This window comes from Sebastes fasciatus, chromosome 11 (genome assembly GCF_043250625.1).
Source record: "Sebastes fasciatus isolate fSebFas1 chromosome 11, fSebFas1.pri, whole genome shotgun sequence".
NCBI classification, from domain to species: domain Eukaryota; kingdom Metazoa; phylum Chordata; class Actinopteri; order Perciformes; family Sebastidae; genus Sebastes; species Sebastes fasciatus.
Genome location: NC_133805.1, coordinates 34,272,731 through 34,291,638, shown reverse-complemented (window position 1 = coordinate 34,291,638; position 18,908 = coordinate 34,272,731). Strand labels below are relative to the sequence as shown.

General features: G+C 42.4%; 1 protein-coding gene across 2 annotated transcripts in view; it reads right to left on the bottom strand.

Moving 5' to 3' along the window:
- The window catches only part of LOC141777768 (uncharacterized), a 42,007-nt gene that overhangs the window by 1,449 nt on the left and 21,650 nt on the right, over positions 1 to 18,908 (bottom strand). Inside the window, exons 8-14 of one of the 2 annotated variants that reach the window (XM_074652314.1) lie at positions 17,220 to 17,310; positions 10,628 to 10,686; positions 10,389 to 10,479; positions 6,438 to 7,127; positions 5,331 to 5,499; positions 1,844 to 2,907; positions 45 to 90 (exon numbers count right to left, since the gene is read on the bottom strand). In XM_074652314.1, the coding sequence (XP_074508415.1) occupies positions 2,469 to 2,907; positions 5,331 to 5,499; positions 6,438 to 7,127; positions 10,389 to 10,479; positions 10,628 to 10,686; positions 17,220 to 17,310 (1,539 nt within the window). In that variant the 3' untranslated portion in view covers positions 45 to 90; positions 1,844 to 2,468. The remainder of the gene's footprint in view (positions 1 to 44; positions 91 to 1,843; positions 2,908 to 5,330; positions 5,500 to 6,437; positions 7,128 to 10,388; positions 10,480 to 10,627; positions 10,687 to 17,219; positions 17,311 to 18,908) is intronic. The other variant, XM_074652315.1, reaches the window with a different exon arrangement.

Genomic DNA, 18,908 nt, shown 5'->3' with positions numbered 1-18,908 from the left:
TACATTAATATCTCATAAACGTGAGGTGAAAACATTCAACTTACCCACATTTTATTTAGAGATGATCGTCTTTTTGAGGGATTTCTTTTTCTGGAAATATTAGAAGGAAAAAAAAAAAGGTTTTAAAATTATGTAGAAATGCAGTTATTGACTTGTGGTGGAGCAGCTGAAGTGCACGGCCAGTTTGGCCACATAAACAATTGCTCCCGGTCATTCGCAGCTTATTACCCAATTTAAAGTTTACAGTATCAGCATCAAAAGATATTTAAAGTAACAAAAGTAAAAGGACTCAATATGCAGAAATATGTTATCAGATTATAATTTTTAATGCATTCATCACTTTAATATTGCATATGGTAAAGTTCGAGCTAATTTTAACTATTTTATATATTTAATGATTATGTACTACTTAAAAATACACCAGTTTATTTATAGTTTGTATTTAGAATCCGCAAAGTCGCTAGTAACTAAAAATGTTCAAATAATGTATTGTAGTAAAAAAAAATTACTTCCCTCTGGGAGAACTGTTAAGTACAAGTACCTCAAAATTGTACCTAAGTACAGCATTTGAATAGCCTAAATGTTATGGGTGGGGGGAAAAAATCGATTCACCTATGTATCGCAATATTTTTTGAAATTTTTTTTTTACGATTTTGAAATTGATTGTTTTAATGCCGGAATCAATATATTTGCTTTATTTGAGTCTATGCGGAGGTAAAAGGAAGTTACTTATTTTACTGTAGTAGTCAGAGTAACGTGACGTCATATCCGTTCCGTATCCGTCAACCAAAACAAACCACAGCCGGCCGCAACGAGGAAGTATAAAACGGTGAAAGGTCTGCGTGGATACGACCTGCACCCTCACATGTTAAATCCAGCGTGGTAAATACTACACATCCAGTAAAGGATGGAAACACTTTGGGTTTCACACACTGACAGGAAAAGCAGAGCTAGACATCACGGTTAAAGCTGCATGCTAACTCTGTCACGGACAGGAAACGTTATCGCATCGCGGTAACGTTGCGGTCGAGCCGGCGGTCGCTCTCATCTCCGTGGTCAAAAGGGCCGACGCTACAACTGTAGAGCACCCATATACTGACATTTATGCTCCCTGCATTGAAACGGCCCCGATGGAGCTGACCATGGATGGATAAAGAGAACGGAGCTGACGGGAGAGCTAGAGACCACCTTGGAGAAGTTAGAGGAAGTAGACACGTGACTACGTACGGTTTTCAAAATAAGGTGTTAACAAAGGGAACTGTATATACAAAATACATATATGGAAATAAGATTGATTGGATTATATTCACCAGAAGTATAAAACATTACATTACCCTTATAAATTAAAAAGAAAACAACTACTTTGTGAGGGAAATGTCTTTATTCTTTGATTTTTGGATTGCCTGAAAAAAATGTATAAATACTGCCTGACAATGACTGATATATTTGACTTCAGGACATCTCTGACTACAAACATGCTGAAAATCAAACATTTTTACTGTGTCAATTTAGAGATGTGCATGATTTAACATTTTCCCATAGTCTAGTGTTAAAAAAGTTAACAAATCGCATTATCGAATCGCAATCCATATCTAATTAGGAGATAGTAGGTGTATCGTCTCAGCCCTACTAAATGTACTTATTTATAATCCAACACTTCATAGATCTACCGTCTTAATTTTGCTCTCAAAGTGCTCCAGACTGATGCATTAAACTTAAAAAAAATTGTCCTTAGAGGATCTGAAGTTTACCCCCCAACAGTCTCACAAAATCCTGTGGGAAACACTGAACCTCTTATGCAAATATTGTTATTAAAAGTCATGTTTGTTTGTGCGTTTCTTACCGTAGAAGAAGCTGGAGGAGTTTGTTCGTCTGCAGCCGGTTCCAGTTTCGCCTTTAATCGGTTCTTCTCTGCAAACATCAGTCATGAATATCATATCAGCACATCGTCAAGTTATTATGTGTTAAATTATCTCCAAGAAGGTCAAGTCACTTTAATTTATAAAAATAGAAAAATATACTTGTCAGTGCTGTCTTTCTTAGTTGTAACAAAACAAAAATGTGAAGATCACGTTTGAATCTGGGAAATTGTGATTTCACTATTTTCTTTCTTTTACTGTCTAAACAATTAATCAACAAGGCAAAAGTGAGCATGGCTCACATACCCCCACTCACTGCTTGACCTCTACTAAAGTAGGGCCAAAGGTTTTGCCCTTTTGAGAAAAATAAAAAAATGTTGGGCACCCTGGACTTCTAACCCCCAGAAGGCACAACTAAACAACACTGTCAACCATCAGACCAAATTTGAAGTTCCTAAGTTAAATCGTTTTTGAGTTCTACTCCAGAAACGAAAGTGTGACACGTGAACGGACGAAAGGACGGAAACGTATACATTATACGTATATATTTATACCCCTGACTTCGTTGTCGCGGGGCTATAATAATGACAGTAATAGTTAGCTGCAGCCTTATGAAAGTATACTTAATTTTATAAGTATTAAACAATGAAAAAGTCTCTTACTCTTTGCAGGTCCATCTTGGCTCTCAGTGATGGGAGTTGAGCTCTGCGTCATCTCCTCGCCTCCTCCAGTCTTCATCTTGTTCTTTTTCTTCTTCTTCTTGCTTTCCTTTGAAAGTGGAGACGAGTCGACTTCAGGAGGCTCGGCGCTCACCGCACCGCTTTCATCCTCCTCCTTCGCCAAACTCTTCTTTTTCTTTTTCTCCTTCTTCGTCTTTGGCGGTTGGTTTTCCTTTGAGGAGTTTTCTTCTTGTTCTGTGTTCATTCTCATCTTTTTCTTCTTCTTTGGTGTGTCGTCGTCGTCCCCCTCCTGGGCAGAATCAGGTTGAGGTCTTTTGGCTGGTTTTGATGGAGGCGTCTCCTCTGCTGCCTCCTCGATCTGGTTTTGTCTGGAAAAATGTTAAATGTTATATAAATGTCATATTATCCTTGTAAGATGCGCATTCCGCATGTTTACTATTATTCCATTATTGTTATACATTGCCTAAATATATTTATGAATTTGAATTTGAATTTCCCCTTTAACTTTTGATAATTACACAGTATTTCTATTCATATTGCAAATATTTTGAATTATTTCTCCTACTTTTTCAATGTATGACCGAAAAAAGCATTTGAGCATCACTATGAGAGAGATATTATACCCTTTACTGTGACTTTTTGCGCTTTTTGTTTTGCTGGATTTTTTTTGTTTTATTGGATGTTTTTTTACCTTATTTTTGTGAAATTATTTAAACGGCGGGTCCACTATTTTGGGTTTCCTAACCGATCAATGCAGCGATAGACCATCAAATCCTGCGTTCTGCAGGGTAAAAATGACTGTTTTTGTGAATGGACTCTGGTCTGGTGGCTTTGAAGATGATATAACGGCTTCAGTTTCCCGTTGGAAAGGGCTGTCGGATGGCAGCGGTGAAAATACTCTAAATATAGTGTACACAAACTCATATTGATTTCTTTTTTTAAGTGGCTAAAATAAATTTTTCTGCTGCTCCCATTTACAACCACTTTACCTCTCCGTCAGACAGCCCTTTCTGACGGGGAACTGAAGCCTTTATAATCGCTCTCTTCAAAGCCACCAGACTACATTCACAAAAACAGGAATTTTACCTCCCGGAACACATGGAGTATTCATACAACCCCACTTCAAAAAATCTGAACGAACCCTTTCGGCTATTTCCAAACTTAGCACAGCTAACTTTGACTCAGCTAGTGCTAGCGTTCACATTATTCACAACTTTATTGATTAGCTTACGTTGGTAACCTACGTTGCTACTTTTTGATAACGGCTGAGTGGGCGTTTCCATTTGAAAAATAACGGAAAAGAACGCAGATGCAGGGCCGGTGCGCCCGGCGGAGGTAACTGCTCCGTCACATGTCTCCCCGGTCCCTGGTAAAATACCTAATCCTGAGGCACCGGATTCATTTAGTTAACGGGAGGTTGCCATTATTGTGTGTTCATGCCCTGTTCAGTAATAATGAGTATTGGGCTAAGGTAAATTATAACGTCATCATGATGTGTTCACATGTAATCTCGTAAAATTTAGTTTTTGGTGAGAAACTTGAGTAAATCCAGTTGTTTAAAGGAGATGTTTTCACAGCAATATAAAATAGATAACAGAGCGGAATTATGACCTGTTTAACTTCCTAACAAAAACCAGTAACGGCTGCACGGTAGTGCAGTGGTTAGCACTGGCGCCTCACAGCTAGAGGGTTGCAGGTTCAAATCTGGCTTGGGGCCCTTCTGTGTGGAGTTTGCATGTTCTCCCCGTGTTAGCGTGGGTTTTCTCCGGGTACTCCGGTTTCCTCCCACAGTCCAAAGACATGCAGGTTAGGTTAATTGTTGACTCTAAATTGCCCTTAGGTGTGAATGGTTGTCTGTCTCTATGTGTCAGCCCTGTGATGGACTGGCGACCTGTCCAGGGTGTACCCCGCCTTCGCCCAATGTTGGCTGGGATCGGCTCCAGCCCCCCCCGCGACCCCTAACGGGATAAGCGGTTGCAGATGGATGGATGGATGGACAAAAACCAGTATGCAAACGAGGAGTGGATGTTTACCGTGGTATCAAATTGGTATCGAGAATCTTGGAATTTTACTGGTATTGGTATCGACTATTAAATGTAAATGTGTAAATATCGTGACATCCTAGTGTAGGCCTATGGGAACTGACAAAACGCTTAAAATGTATTGTCATTTTTTTTGTCATTTTTACTACAGTAATCTCTGAGTAGCCAGTAGTGGTATCTTCTTTTTCTTTTTTTACTTTATTTGTTTATTCATTATCATCATTATTATATATTTTTTTTATTATTTTTAATATTTTTTTTCTCTTCTTATTTCATGACTTATTTGTGGATACTCTCCCTGTATTTCTACAATTTGAATTTGATGTATCCATGATTGAGAATCAGTTATGTATTTTGTGGCTGTCTGTGTGTATGTTGTTGTCAGGTATGATTGATGTGTTGTAACGGGTGATAACTTTCCCTGTATAGTGACTTTTCTATTGATTGTTGACAATCAATAGAAAGACCTTTGAAAGAAAATGTATTATTGCGGCACCAAAAGGCACAGTGGAAAATTTTGGGTGCACCTAAATGAAAAGGTTAGCACCAGTGCAACCACTGTAAAAAGTTAGTCTGGAGCCCTGCGCAGATGGACCCGCTCTTTAAGTACTGAAATAACTTTCAAATCCCAAATTTCAATAAGTCTTAATGCTAACTATGTACACTTACGACAACTGACACAGTAGTAGTAACAGCGTACATATTGTAAAGTTTTAAACATAAAGATGCCAAAGAAAAACCGTACTGACTTCTTTCTGCCGTTGAGCTTCTTCTTGCCCTCCTCTGCAGTCGGTTCTGAAGTGATGCTGCCGCTCTTCTTCTTCACCTCCTCTCTCTTCATCCTCAATCTCTTCTTCAGGCTGAACTTCTTCCTGAGACGTTTCTTTTTGGCCGAGGAGAGCTGAGAGGTGTTTCCGTCTAAAAGGAGTTAGGAAGGGAAAATGTACAAATCACTGAACTCAATTATAACAACACCAAATCAGCATTGCCAAATTGTAATGTAATTTACATAACTAATATAATTAATTTATTAGTGCCGTTCTGAAATCTAAAGTGTTTCATTATTATGATACGTACAAGATTCTGATATGGAAACTTTCTTCTATTACGGATAAAGCACATTCTGAACTGATTAAATGGCCTATTTCCTCCAGTGGTCAAAGAAACACAATTCAAAATAATTCATAAGTTTTTCTTTAAAAAAAAAAAGAAAAAAGGTTCAGATTTGATTTTCTAATGTGACTAACATTAGAAACATTCCCCGTCATAAAGATCACTTAAAGTAAATGACATTCTGACTTTTGACATTTCTCACAATTTGTTATATATGGATAATTTAAACTCATATTTCTGACATGATTAATATGATCATTCTTATGGGTATATATCAGTCATTGTAGCAGGTGGAGAAATAGTAAGCCCTCCTTTGTTTGGTTTATACAAAACATTTTTAAATTAAATGATTTCAAAATGATTAAATGATTACATTTTTTTCATCACTAGCAAAAATAGCAAGAAAGATTTGCGGGGAATTTGATTTATCTGTCTGTCTATATATATATATATATATATATATATATATATATATATATATATATATATATATATATATATATATATGTTTCCGTGCCAACTTTTAATTTGAAAAGTAACTAGAAACTACAGCTGTCAGATAAATGCGGCGGAATAAAAAAACACAAAATTTCCCTCAAATGTTTTGGAAGTATAAAGTAGCTTGAGATGGAAATACTGAAGTAAAGTAAGTCAAATTTGTACTTAAGTATAGTACTTCAACTAATACTCAGCATTGAGATCTCATGTATTTAAGAGAAGTGAAGTATATAGTCTGACTCTACCTGTGGCCTCCGCCTCCTTTTCTGTGTCTTTGTCGCTCCCTGCTGGTCTTTCATCAGACTGCACCTCCTCTTTCTCTTGTCCGCCCGCCTTTTTCCTCTTTTTCTTCTTTTTCTTTTTCTCCTCTGTTGTCTCAGCTGGACTCACGAGATTCTCCACTTTCTCCTCCTCCTCTCCCACTGCCTGGCTTTGCTCCTCTTCCACACCTTTTAACTTTTTCTTTTTAATCTTATTTTCTGAAGGAGCGACGGGAGTGTCTTCATCTTTCTCTTCCACTTCATCTTGCTCCCTTTTCCTTTTCTTAGCCTTCTTCTTCTTCTTCTTCTCTGATGAAGTGGCCTGAGACATGTCCTCCTGCTTCTCCTCTTCCTGCTTCTCCTCCTCTTCCTTCTGTTCCTCCTCTTCCTCTGGCACCTCCTCCGCTCTCTTTTTGTCTCTCTTTTTCTTTTTGCCAGACTTGGTGGAAAGAGAAGTATCGCTGGATGTATCTAAGGTGGATGAATCTGTGCTCGATGTATTGCTCTTCTTTTTCTTCCTCTTCTTGGGAGTTTCGGCATCTTCGCAGGACTCTGCAGCCTCTTCAGGGAGCGGTTGGCTGGTTCCTTGCTCGGTTGCTTTGCTGTCTTCGGCTTCGATGTTGAGGATGATGGAGACTTCTGGGTCTTCTGCCGCCGCAACCACCGTCATCTTTCCTACAACAGAAGGTTACAAAATCATTTTGTTTTTCTGTGTTTTTGAAAACGCGCAGTATGTATCAATGCCAAGAAAGAGACTTGGGACAGCAGACACCAGAGTAACACAGGAAACTCTCGTAGTAGAGAACCGTCTCTGGTAAGATGAGACTGGTTGATTGACAACAAACTGTCTTTACATCTGGGAAAGAGAGTCCATTTATTTTGCTCTAAACACAAGCTTAAGAAAAGTGATACAATTAAGGTACAGTGTGCAGGAAATAATATTGAATCTAAAACTAATGTATAATACCTGGAATAATAATATGAATCTGTCTGTGGGGAGGAAATTGCAGCTACACTCTTATCTAAAATTGTAAAAAAAACAAAAAACTTTAGTTTTTGTCCATAGTTAATCGCGATTAATCGAGAAAAAGAAGAAGAAAGAGGAAAAAGGGGGGCGGACAAGAGAAAGAGGAGGTGCAGTCTGATGAAAGACCAGCAGAGATCGACAAAGACACAGAAAAGGAGGTGGAGGCCACAGGTAGTCAGACTATATACTTCAATTCTCTTGAATACATGAGATCTCAATGCTGAGTATTAGTTGAAGTACTATACTTAAGTACAAATTTGATGTACTTTACTGAAGTATTTCCATCGCACGCTACTTTATACTTCCAAAACATTTGAGGGAAATAGTGCTTTTTTTACTCCACTGCATTTATCTGACAGCTGGAGTTTCTAGTTACTTTTCAGATTAAAAGTTGGCACAGAAACTAGGGCTGTCAATCGATTGAAATATTTAATCGCGATTAATCCCATGATTGTCCATAATTAATTGCGATTAATCAAATTTTTTTATCTGTTCAAAATGTACCTTAAAAGGAAAATTTGTCAAGTATTTAATACTCTTATCAACATGGGAGTGGGCAAATATGCTTATTGAATAGGTATTCATTGAGGACTGTATAGGTGTTGGTTGCAGGTAGCGATGTAGCCTTGGTGTGTCGGTAAGAACACTCAGGACGCTCTTATAGGGTTGATTCCTCCTTTTACTGGATAGTCTTTAACATAACAGCACAGTATTCCTCACACAGGCTTACAGGTTTCCATTTGAACAATGTGTGATCTTGAGTGTGTGGTCTATAACAAGAACATAAGAAAATGCCATATTATAATTACTAAATTAACCAGTTATATTCAACTTAAATGGCTTATTATTATTATTACTACATTAAATCAGGCACAGATATATAAAGGAAGAAATTATACTGACTGCTGCTTTAAGTTGCAGTACACACATACTTCCAAGTCATTTAAACATATATAGCAGAATGCCAACATTATCTACATCTAACAGTATACCAGAAAAGAGCAGCTAACAGCATTAGCATGGACAGATTAGCTCAGCATCTGTAAAACAGCCCCAAACACATGAACCCAAAGTCTAAAACAAAGTCCTGTTCAGTGGGGAATAGCGGCGTTTACTCACTTTTCATCAGAGACGCACACAAATCACACCACAGATGCAGTAAAGTCCACTTTTTACACTCTGTTCAACGTGCTTCTCGCTCTGCCTCACTCTCTCTCTCTTAATTACTGAGTGCGCAGCTCCATGTGCTCAATAGCGCAGCTTCACATTCTGCCACACGAGGGCGCTGTTACAACAGTCAATAGCCTTTCCAACAATGCTGCTTTATGCAAATGTATATTTATATTTATTATTGGAAATCAATTAACAACACAAAACAATGACAGATATTGTCCAGAAACCCTCACAGGTACTGCATTTAGCATAAAACAATATGCTCAAATCATAACATGGCAAACTGCAGCCCAACAGGCAACAACAGCTGTCAGTGTGTCAGTGTGCTGACTTGACTATGACTTGCCCCAAACTGCATGTGATTATCATAAAGTGGACATGTCTGTAAAGGGGAGACTCGTGGGTACCCATAGAACCCATTTACAGTCACATATCTGGAGGTCAGAGGTCAAGGGACCCCTTTGAAAATGGCCATGACAGTTTTTCCGCGCCAAAATTTAGCGCAGGTTTGTAGCGTTATTGAACCTCCTTCACGCCTTCTTCCTCTGCCCGCTACAACCTAAAAATCGCAAGTTGCGTTAATGCTTTAAAGAATTTAGTGGCGTTAAAACAAATCTGCGTTAACGCGTTGTTATGAAGTTACTTTGACAGCCCAAGTTTTTAGTAATGTGTTAAGGGCAATCCTCTGGGATATTGTGTCACAATACTTGAGCTGTTGTGCTTTTAAATTCTTAATAAAAATCAAACACTAGAGACAAAGTTAAGAAAAAAAATAAAATGGCACACTCCTTGGGTTTATAAATTTCAGAACACACAGCCAGGTGCAAATTAAAATTAAAACACATGCACGTCTCTCTTTACCAGTACACCAAACATTTTCAGCTATCTTGAAATATAAATGACTATAAATACAAAATTATACCAATAAGTAATAAATCTGCAAGATCAACTACAGATAAAATTATTCAGAGTTATTCATAATTATTAAGAGATTTTTGAATACTGTTTAACCATTAAAGGTTTAAGATATAAAAGGTTTTATTTGGTAAAAGACCAAAGGACCCTCGTTAACAGCCAGCTGGAGGGTGTGAGTGACACACGGCAGGCTGGGGAGTCCCGTATTCGAGGCGGTGCGCCGCGACCGGCTCTAGGTGGGCTTGGAAAGGCTCGGGGCGAAGGTGGCTCGCGGCCACAGCTTTACAGCGCTCCCTGCCCAGACCTCGCCGCACCGTGGACAAAGGACTCGCTGCGCCCTCTCTCCCCGCCGGGGACGGCCCCCTGCTCCCGGTGCGACTGTCGACGGGGGTGGACTGTCCTCAGTGTGCCCCAACCCCGTCGTGCCGCCAGATTGGGGCTCGGTCCACGTAAAAGGCGCCAGGGGTCTGAGGCGATGTCTGCAACCCACCCGACCCGTCTTGAAACACGGACCAAGGAGTCTAACGCTCGGCGAGTCAGAGGGTGCAAGCAAAACCCTGTGGCGCAATGAAAGTGAGGGCCGGCGCGCGCCGTCGGGGTGGGATCCCGGCCCAGCGGGGTCGGGCGCACCACCGTAAAGTGGTATCGGTGCCGTTGTATCGGAGCCGTTTTGCAAGTCAAGTACATGAGCACAGTTTCGGACCCGATATTGGTGCATCCCTAGTAAAAATATAAATGTATTAAAAAGTTGGATGTCATACTGTATGTTTTGGGTACGATTAAAGCATGGTGTACTGGGGTTGAGTTGTGTGACGTGTTACCAGTGTCAGCGATGGGGTCGTCTGGGGTTGTCGACGTCTCCGTCTGGTCTTCAGGCTTCAGTGGGGATGTGACATCACTGCCCTCTGTCCTCTGAGTGAACGCACACACATCAATGAATTATTACATTACTATAATTACTAATTGTTTTGTATATATTCTTATGTTTAGATTCGTATTCTCTCCTAACAAAGACTGGACATTTCTGGTAGGCATTAAAAAACGTAATGTTTTAGAGTACCTTGGATTTCTCCTCCTCGTTTTCCTCCTCTTCCTCATTTGGATTTTCAGAATCAGGGTCTGGAAAAAAAGATGAAAACACCATTACGTCATTATATAATCTAAATATAATGTATTTTATTAGTGCTTCAGGAGTATCCCAATTTATTTACCAAACATGACATTCAGAGACATTCTGAAGAGTCCATTGTAGGCGCTTTTGGCGGTGGACACGGGTCAGCACGGTGCACCCTGACCGGTCTGCGGCTACGCAGCCCCATATGCAACAAACTGCGATGCACTGTGTGTTCTGACACCTTTCTATCGGAACCAGCATTCAAATTTCCAGCAGTTTGAGCTCCAGCAGCTCTTCTATTGGATCAGACAACACGGGCCAGCCTTCGCTCCCCACGTGCATCAATGAGCCTCGGGTCTGACTACCGGTTTTTCTTCCTTGGACAACTTTTGGTAGGTCCTCCTGACCACTGCAGACCGGGTACATCCCACAAGAGCTGCAGTTCTGGAGATGCTCTGACCCAGTCATCTAGCCATCACAATATATATAGATATTTATATCTATATATCTATCTATATATATATAGATAGATATATATATCTCTCTCTCCGGGAACCATCACCTTAACGTGGTGGAGAGGTTTGTGTGTCCCTATGACCCTGAGGGCTGTGTTGTCTGGAGCCTCGTGCTCCTGGTAGGGTCTCCCATGGCAAATTGGTCTTAGGTGAGGGGCCGGACTAAGAATGGTTCACAAAAACCCCAATGACGACACGAGGCAGAGGAGAAGTTACCCGGCCCGGAGGAAGCCCGGGGCCCACGTCTGGAGCCAGGCCCAGACGGAGGGCCCGTCAACGAGCGTCTGGTGGCCGGGCTTGCCACGGAGCCCGGCCGGGGATACCCCGAAGAAGGAACGTGGCACCCCCCTCCTCTCCATCCTGTGGGCTCACCACCTGCGGGAAGAACCGCTTGGGTCGGGTGCGCTGCCACACGGGTGGCAGTGAAGGCCAGGGACCTCGACGGACTGAACCCGGGCGGCAGAGGCTGGCTCTGGGGACGTGGAACGTCACCTCTCTGTGGGGGAAGGAGCCGGAGCTTGTGCGGGAGGTGGAGCGCTATCAGTTGGATCTGGTAGGGCTTACCTCTACGCACAGCCTCGGTTCTGGAACCGTACTTTTGGATAGGGGTTGGACTCTATTCTTCTCTGGAGTTGCCCATGGTGTGAGGCGCCGGGCGGGTGTGGGGATACTCACAAATCCCCGGCTGAGTGCCGCTATGTTGGAGTTTACCCCGGTGGACTCCAACATAGCGGCCTTCGGGTTATGGGGGGGAAAACTCTGACTGTTGTTTGTGCGTATGCACCAAACAGCAGTTCGGAGTATTCTGCCTTCTTGGAGACCCTGAATGGAGTCCTGTATGGGGCTCCAGTAGGGGACTCCATAGTTCTCCTGGGAGACTTCAACGCGCACGTGGGCAACGATGGAGACACCTGGAGTGGCGTGATTGGGAGGAACGGCCTCCCTGATCTAAACCCGAGTGGTCGTTTGTTGTTGGACTTCTGTGCTAGTCATGGACTGTCCATAACGAACACCATGTTCGAACATAAGGATGCTCATAAGTGTACGTGGTACCAGAGCACCCTAGGCCGAAGGTCGATGATCGATTTTGTAATCGTATCATCTGATCTGAGGCCGCATGTTTTGGACACTCGGGTGAAGAGAGGGGCGGAGCTGTCAACTGATCACCATCTGGTGGTGAGTTGGGTCAGAGGGTGGCGGAAGACTCTGGACAGACCTGGTAAGCCCAAACGCGTAGTGAGGGTGAACTGGGAACGTCTGGAGGAGGCCCCTGTCCGAGAGATCTTCATCTCACACCTCCGGCGGAGCTTTTCTGGCATCCCTGTGGAGGTTGGGGGCATTGAACCCGAGTGGACGATGTTCAAAGCTTCCATTGCTGAAGCTGCGGCGGTGAGCTGTGGTTTTAAGGTCTTAGGTGCCTCAAGGGGCGGCAACCCTCGAACACCGTGGTGGACACCGGTGGTCAGGGAAGCCGTCCGACTGAAGAAGGAGGCCTTCCGGGATATGTTATCTCGGAGGTCTCCGGAGGCAGTTGCAAGGTACCGGCGGGCCCGAAGAGCAGCAGCCACTGCCGTGACGGAGGCAAAGCAGCGGGTGTGGGAGGAGTTCGGAGCAGCTATGGAGAAGGACTTTCGGTCGGCACCAAAGTGCTTCTGGAAAACCATCCGGCACCTTAGGAGGGGGAAACGGGGAACCATCCAAGCTGTGTACAGTAAGGATGGGACACTGTTGACCTCAACTGAGGAGGTAATCGGGCGGTGGAAGGAGCACTTTGAGGAACTTCTGAATCCGACCAATACGCCCTCTATGGTAGAGGCAGAGCTGGAAGCTGATGGGGGACCATCATCAATTACCCTGGTGGAAGTCACTGAGGTAGTCAAACAACTCCACAGTGGCAAAGCCCCGAGGGTTGATGAGATCCGCCCAGAAATGCTGAAGGCTCTGGGTGGGGAGGGGCTGTCTTGGATGACACGTCTCTTCAACACCGCGTGGAAGTCGGTGACAGTGCCTAAGGAGTGGCAGACCGGGGTGGTGGTTCCCCTTTTCAAAAAGGGGGACCAGAGAGTGTGTGCCAATTACAGGGGTATCACACTGCTCAGCCTCCCTGGTAAAGTCTACTCCAAGGTGCTGGAAAGGAGGGTTCGGCCGATAGTCGAACCTCAGATCGAAGAGGAACAATGCGGATTCCGTCCTGGCCGTGGAACAACGGACCAGCTCTTCACTCTCGCAAGGATCCTGGAGGGGGCCTGGGAGTATGCCCATCCAGTCTACATGTGTTTTGTGGACTTGGAGAAGGCATATGACCGGGTCCCCCGGGAGATACTGTGGGGGGTGCTGCGGGAGTACGGGGTGAGGGGGGCACTTCTCAGGGCCATCCAATCCCTGTACGCCCAAAGCTGTGTTCGGATCCTCGGCAATAAGTCGGACTCGTTTCCGGTGGGGGTTGGCCTCCGCCAGGGCTGCGCTTTGTCACCAATCCTGTTCGTGATATTCATGGACAGGATATCGAGGCGTAGTCGGGTGGAGGAGGGTTTGCAGATCGGTGTGCTGAGGATCTCATCGCTGCTTTTTGCAGATGATGTGGTCCTGTTGGCATCATCGGTCTGCGACCTCCAGCACTCACTGGATCGGTTCGCAGCCGAGTGTGACGCAGTCGGGATGAGAATCAGCACCTCTAAATCTGAGGCCATGGTTCTCAGCAGGAAACCGGTGGATTGCCTACTCCGGGTAGGGAATGAGTCCTTACCCCAAGTGAAGGAGTTTAAGTATCTCGGGGTCTTGTTCGCGAGTGAGGGGACGATGGAACGTGAGATTGGTCGGAGAATCGGAGCAGCAGGGGCGGTATTGCATTCGCTTTACCGCACCGTTGTGACGAAAAGAGAGCTGAGCCGGAAGGCAAAGCTCTCGATCTACCGTTCAATCTTCGTTCCTACTCTCACCTATGGTCATGAGGGTTGGGTCATGACCGAAAGAACGAGGTCGCGGGTGCAAGCGGCCGAAATGGGTTTCCTCAGGAGGGTGGCTGGCGTCTCCCTTAGAGATAGGGTAAGAAGCTCAGTCATCCGTGAGGGACTCGGAGTAGAGTCCTTGCTCCTTTGCGTCGAAAGGAGCCAGTTGAGGTGGTTCGGGCATCTAGCACGGATGCCTCCTGGGCGCCTCCCTTGGGAGGTGTTCCAGGCACGACCAGCTGGGAGGAGACCACGGGGAAGACCCAGGACTAGGTGGAGAGATTATATCTCTACTCTGGCCTGGGAACGCCTCGGGATCCCCCAGTCAGAGCTGGTTAATGTGGCCCGGGAAAGGGAAGTTTGTTGTTGCCCCCGCGACCCGATCCCGGATAAGCGGTTGAAGATGGATGGATGGATATATATATACACAATTATTATATACAATGATAAACAACAATTCACTAAATTTATATCCATCTATTTATTTGTTACATTTTGTTTTACAAAATAAAGAAAGCAATGTTTAAGTCAAGCCTGATGTAGTCTTATCCCAGTCACTTCTCCACAGTGAGGCATACAAGCGTATTAATTAAACACTGGTATCTGCCGGTACTCAAAGCCCAGGTAACGCCATCGATATCAGGACTGAAAAAGTCGGATCGGTGCATCTCTACTAAATACCACGGATGTCAATGTCATGGTGGTGGAGCATGGCTCATAAAAAGCTATTTAAACTTCATCCAAACTGCCCGAGTTTGTCTCTTTCTGAATAAATCTTGCTAACCTCAGTCTTGATAACATCAGAGCACTCTCATTTCTTTATTGTTCTCAAACCCAGAAGCCTTTTCCACAGCAGACATTTGAACTTGTCATGCCAACATCAGCACAGGTGGAACTAATTTAACGGTGGCTCTGGTCCAGCAATTAGTAATGTTATTAGTCAAAATGTCTGCTGAGAAGAAAAACATCTATTCAACTTTAGTTTCTGCCCTTAAGTCGTGAATTAATTTCAACCACTTTGGTGACTGTGTTCCAGACGACTGTAATTTCTCAGACTAGTCATCGTTCCAGTTTGCTTAACAAGCTCTGACAAGCTGAACGAAACCTTTTGAGTGGTTAAACAAGTGAGGGACGTTGTGGGAAACTCATCTGAACTGAGCTGACGGAGCGGTTTCTCTCAGCTTTGGCAGCAATCCTTGAAACTCTTTACAAGTGTTGGCGTTGAGACCAAGTGCATCAAATCTTCAACTTTATGTCTTAGCTTTCTTCTCTGTTCCCTTTTTTTTCCCTCCCCAAATAAAATCAAATGATCCAGAAGTTCTGCATTTAAACAGCAAGAGACAAAGTGCTGCCAATAAAAAGGAAATACAGTAAGTTTCTTTTTCCTCCTGAATAAAGTGTAGTAGAGTTTAAAACTTTTAGAGCTGCATTTCAAGATTAGTGGATAACTTTTAAAAAGGTCTGTTCATCCAAATTAGAAAACAAAATTCTCACTTGTGTACACACCGTCAACAGTTTTCATTGAGACCACTTTCAGTGTAAAGTACGTCCAATAAAAACATGTTCACAGTGAGTTCTGTGAATTATTCCGATTAACAAGGACACGGTTTCTATGAAAATACGTCGCTGTTGAAATTTTGTTTTTATGGCTTTGGTGAACAGACCGTTTAAGGTTTTCTTTGGGACACAACGTGGTCAGTCAAAGAAAGTTGTAACAATGCCACTATTTGTCCTGTTCTTTTAAGATGAAAATAAAATCTTTAATTTGAAAAAAAAAAAGGGTTTCTTCTCAGTTTTAAGAGTCCATTTCATGACAAAGAGAGCAAAGACATACGGTTGAAAGCAGCTGCTCTATAAACTAAAAATTAATTAAAATACAGGCCATAATGATACACACCAGGGCTAACACATACAGTTTTGTTGGCTAATCGATTAGATGGTTTAATCGACAGATCTGTAAAACTGAGTTTCTCCACAAAGAAAATATAGATTTAAACTCCCCTTTAAATCTTGTGTTTACCAGAGACGTGCTCTTACGTTTCTGAAGTCATTCAGCAAGAAAAATGCATAAAAAATGACTAACCGACTAAAGAAATCTTAGTTGACGGAGACCAAAACGGACGATTAAGACAAGTTCACGCAACACAACTTTCAAAGCCGTCAGATCTCTGTACTGTTCACACTACACAACCTGCTGTCTTGTAATCAGGAGTCTTTAAGTCGTTGTGGTTTTCACACTACGTGACAGACCGGCGACAGGAGGTCACACACTACAAGATCTTTCACCAGGAGGAATCCCTGATGAGGTCTCCAAAATACGTTTTGTCACGAAAACACAAAAATTGCTGTTGTTCCTTCCTTCATTTATTAAGGAATCGCAAATGCTCAGGCTCAGATAAGATCGCTAAATAATTATTAAACATGTGTATAAAAAAATCATTTGTATAACAAGAGATGAATGCATACGGATTTGCCAGAATTACATTCCAAACATACGTCAAATTGCATCGAAGTCTACGGGATTTTCTTACCCCCAAAAGGACCCGTATGTGCCGGTCTGACACATATGTTTAAATAAATATTTTACGGTTTGGTTGGACAAAACAAGTTTTACGAACTGATTTACAGACATAAAGCACATTTACAGACCAAAGGATTTATTGATTAATTTGATTATGAAACTAGTTGTTAGTTGCAGCCCTAAAACATTTACTTTAAAAAACTAAGTCATATTTATTTTTCTTAAATCCACAACCTTACAATGAGCTTTATGTATGTATAACAGCATTTTAAAATACGTTATTATAACTCTAGAAACAAACCAGGACACCTGATACTGTGTGATTGACAAGCATCCTTCCTGTTTAGATTTTCATAATAAATGTAAAACTATCGTGTGGTTTTTCTTTGGCAGCTTTAAAATCCGCTGCAGTGGCTGTAAGAAGAAAAAGACCTCTGAGCAGTTTCTTCACAACAGCTTGTGACTCTTGTCAGTGCGGTGAGAACGAGTACGGATGCCATACGTAACATGTAAAGAACAACCTGGCTATCAAACGGCTCATTGGTTGTTCGTACCTGCAGGGGACGGGGCTTCGCTCTCCGTCTGCTGGTCATTGGTCTCCTGAGCCGTCAGGTCTGCTGTGGCGGGTTCGGCCGGGCTGGGCTTCTGAAAGAGGAATCAACAGGTCAACAAACAGTCTCCAACACCAGACAGGAAGAGTTTCTTTCTTCAGTACAGGCTTCATTTTCTCTCTTGCTTTCTATTCACAACACATATTGGATGCTTTTGAGTCACTGTGAGAGAGACTGTACATTATAACATGAGACACTTCTCTGCTCCGATGATCCTCAAACAGCTGATCTGCTCTGAGCGCATCTCTCTCTGTCACTCGGCCACACATTCAATATCGTGCACATTACATTACGCTTCTCTAACACCAAGGTAATATGTAAACATATGGATACCTGACAGTACGCAGTAAACTCACTATTGATAATGCTACATAGTGAACAATAAATCCATGCATGCTGAAATCGTCAGGAGGCGAGCTTAATGGGAGGTGCCATTGATTCACATTATGATGCGTCCAGGCTCTATTCAGTAAAGATGAGTATCGGACTAAGGTAAATAATGATATCATGATGTGTTCATATGTAATCGCATAAAATCTAGTTTTTGGCGAGAAACTTGAATAAATACAGTTGATTGAAGACGATAGATAATAGAACGGGAATTATGACCTGCAAACGGTAATAAAGGAGTGGATGTTGAAGTACACGGGATTTATTGTTTTACTTTTGTTTTTTACCGTGGTATCGAATTGGTATGAAGGATCGTGGAATTTTACTATTATTGGTATTGACTACTAAATTTCTAGTATTGTGACGTCCCTGATGTTGTCCTATGGGAACTGACAAAACACTGAAAATGTATTATTGCAGCGCCAAAAGGCGCTGTGAAAAGTTTCGGGTGCACCTAAATGAAAAGGTTTGGCACAACAGTGCAACCAATGTAAAAAGTTAATCTGGAGCCCTTTAATACTCTTATCAACATGGGAATGAGCAAATATGCTGCTTCATGCAAATATATGTATATATTTATTGTTGAAAATCAATTAACACAAAACAATGACAAATATTGTGATTAATTTGCAATTAATCACGATTAACTATGGACAATCACGCAATTAATTATTCTAATCGATTGACAGCGCTAATGTATTTATTATTGGAAATCAATTAACAACACAAAACAATGACAGATCTTGTCCAGAAACCCTCACAGGTACTGCATTTAGCATAAAACAATATGCTCAAATCATAACATGGCAAACTGCAGCCCAACAGGCAACAACAGCTGTCAGTGTGTCAGTGTGCTGACTTGACTATGACTTGCCCCAAACTGCATGTGATTATCATAAAGTGGACAGCAAGTTTGGAGCGTTATTTATCCTCCTTCACGACAAGCTAGTATGACATGGTTGGTACTGATGGATTTTTCGGTTTTCTGGTTTCATCTAATGCCAATATCTTCACAATTCACAAAGTGGGAATTAAACAGGTCTCTTCTTACAAATACCTGGGAGTTATGATAGATTCCACTCTATCATGGACCCCTCACATTGAATTTACTTGTAAGAAGATACAGCAGCGCATTTAATTTCTTCTCAGACTCAGATCTTTTGGAGCCAGTAGCCAGATTATTTTTCTATTTTTCAGTTCAGTGATTCAGAGCGTCCCGTTGTACTGCAGCACAGCCTGGCT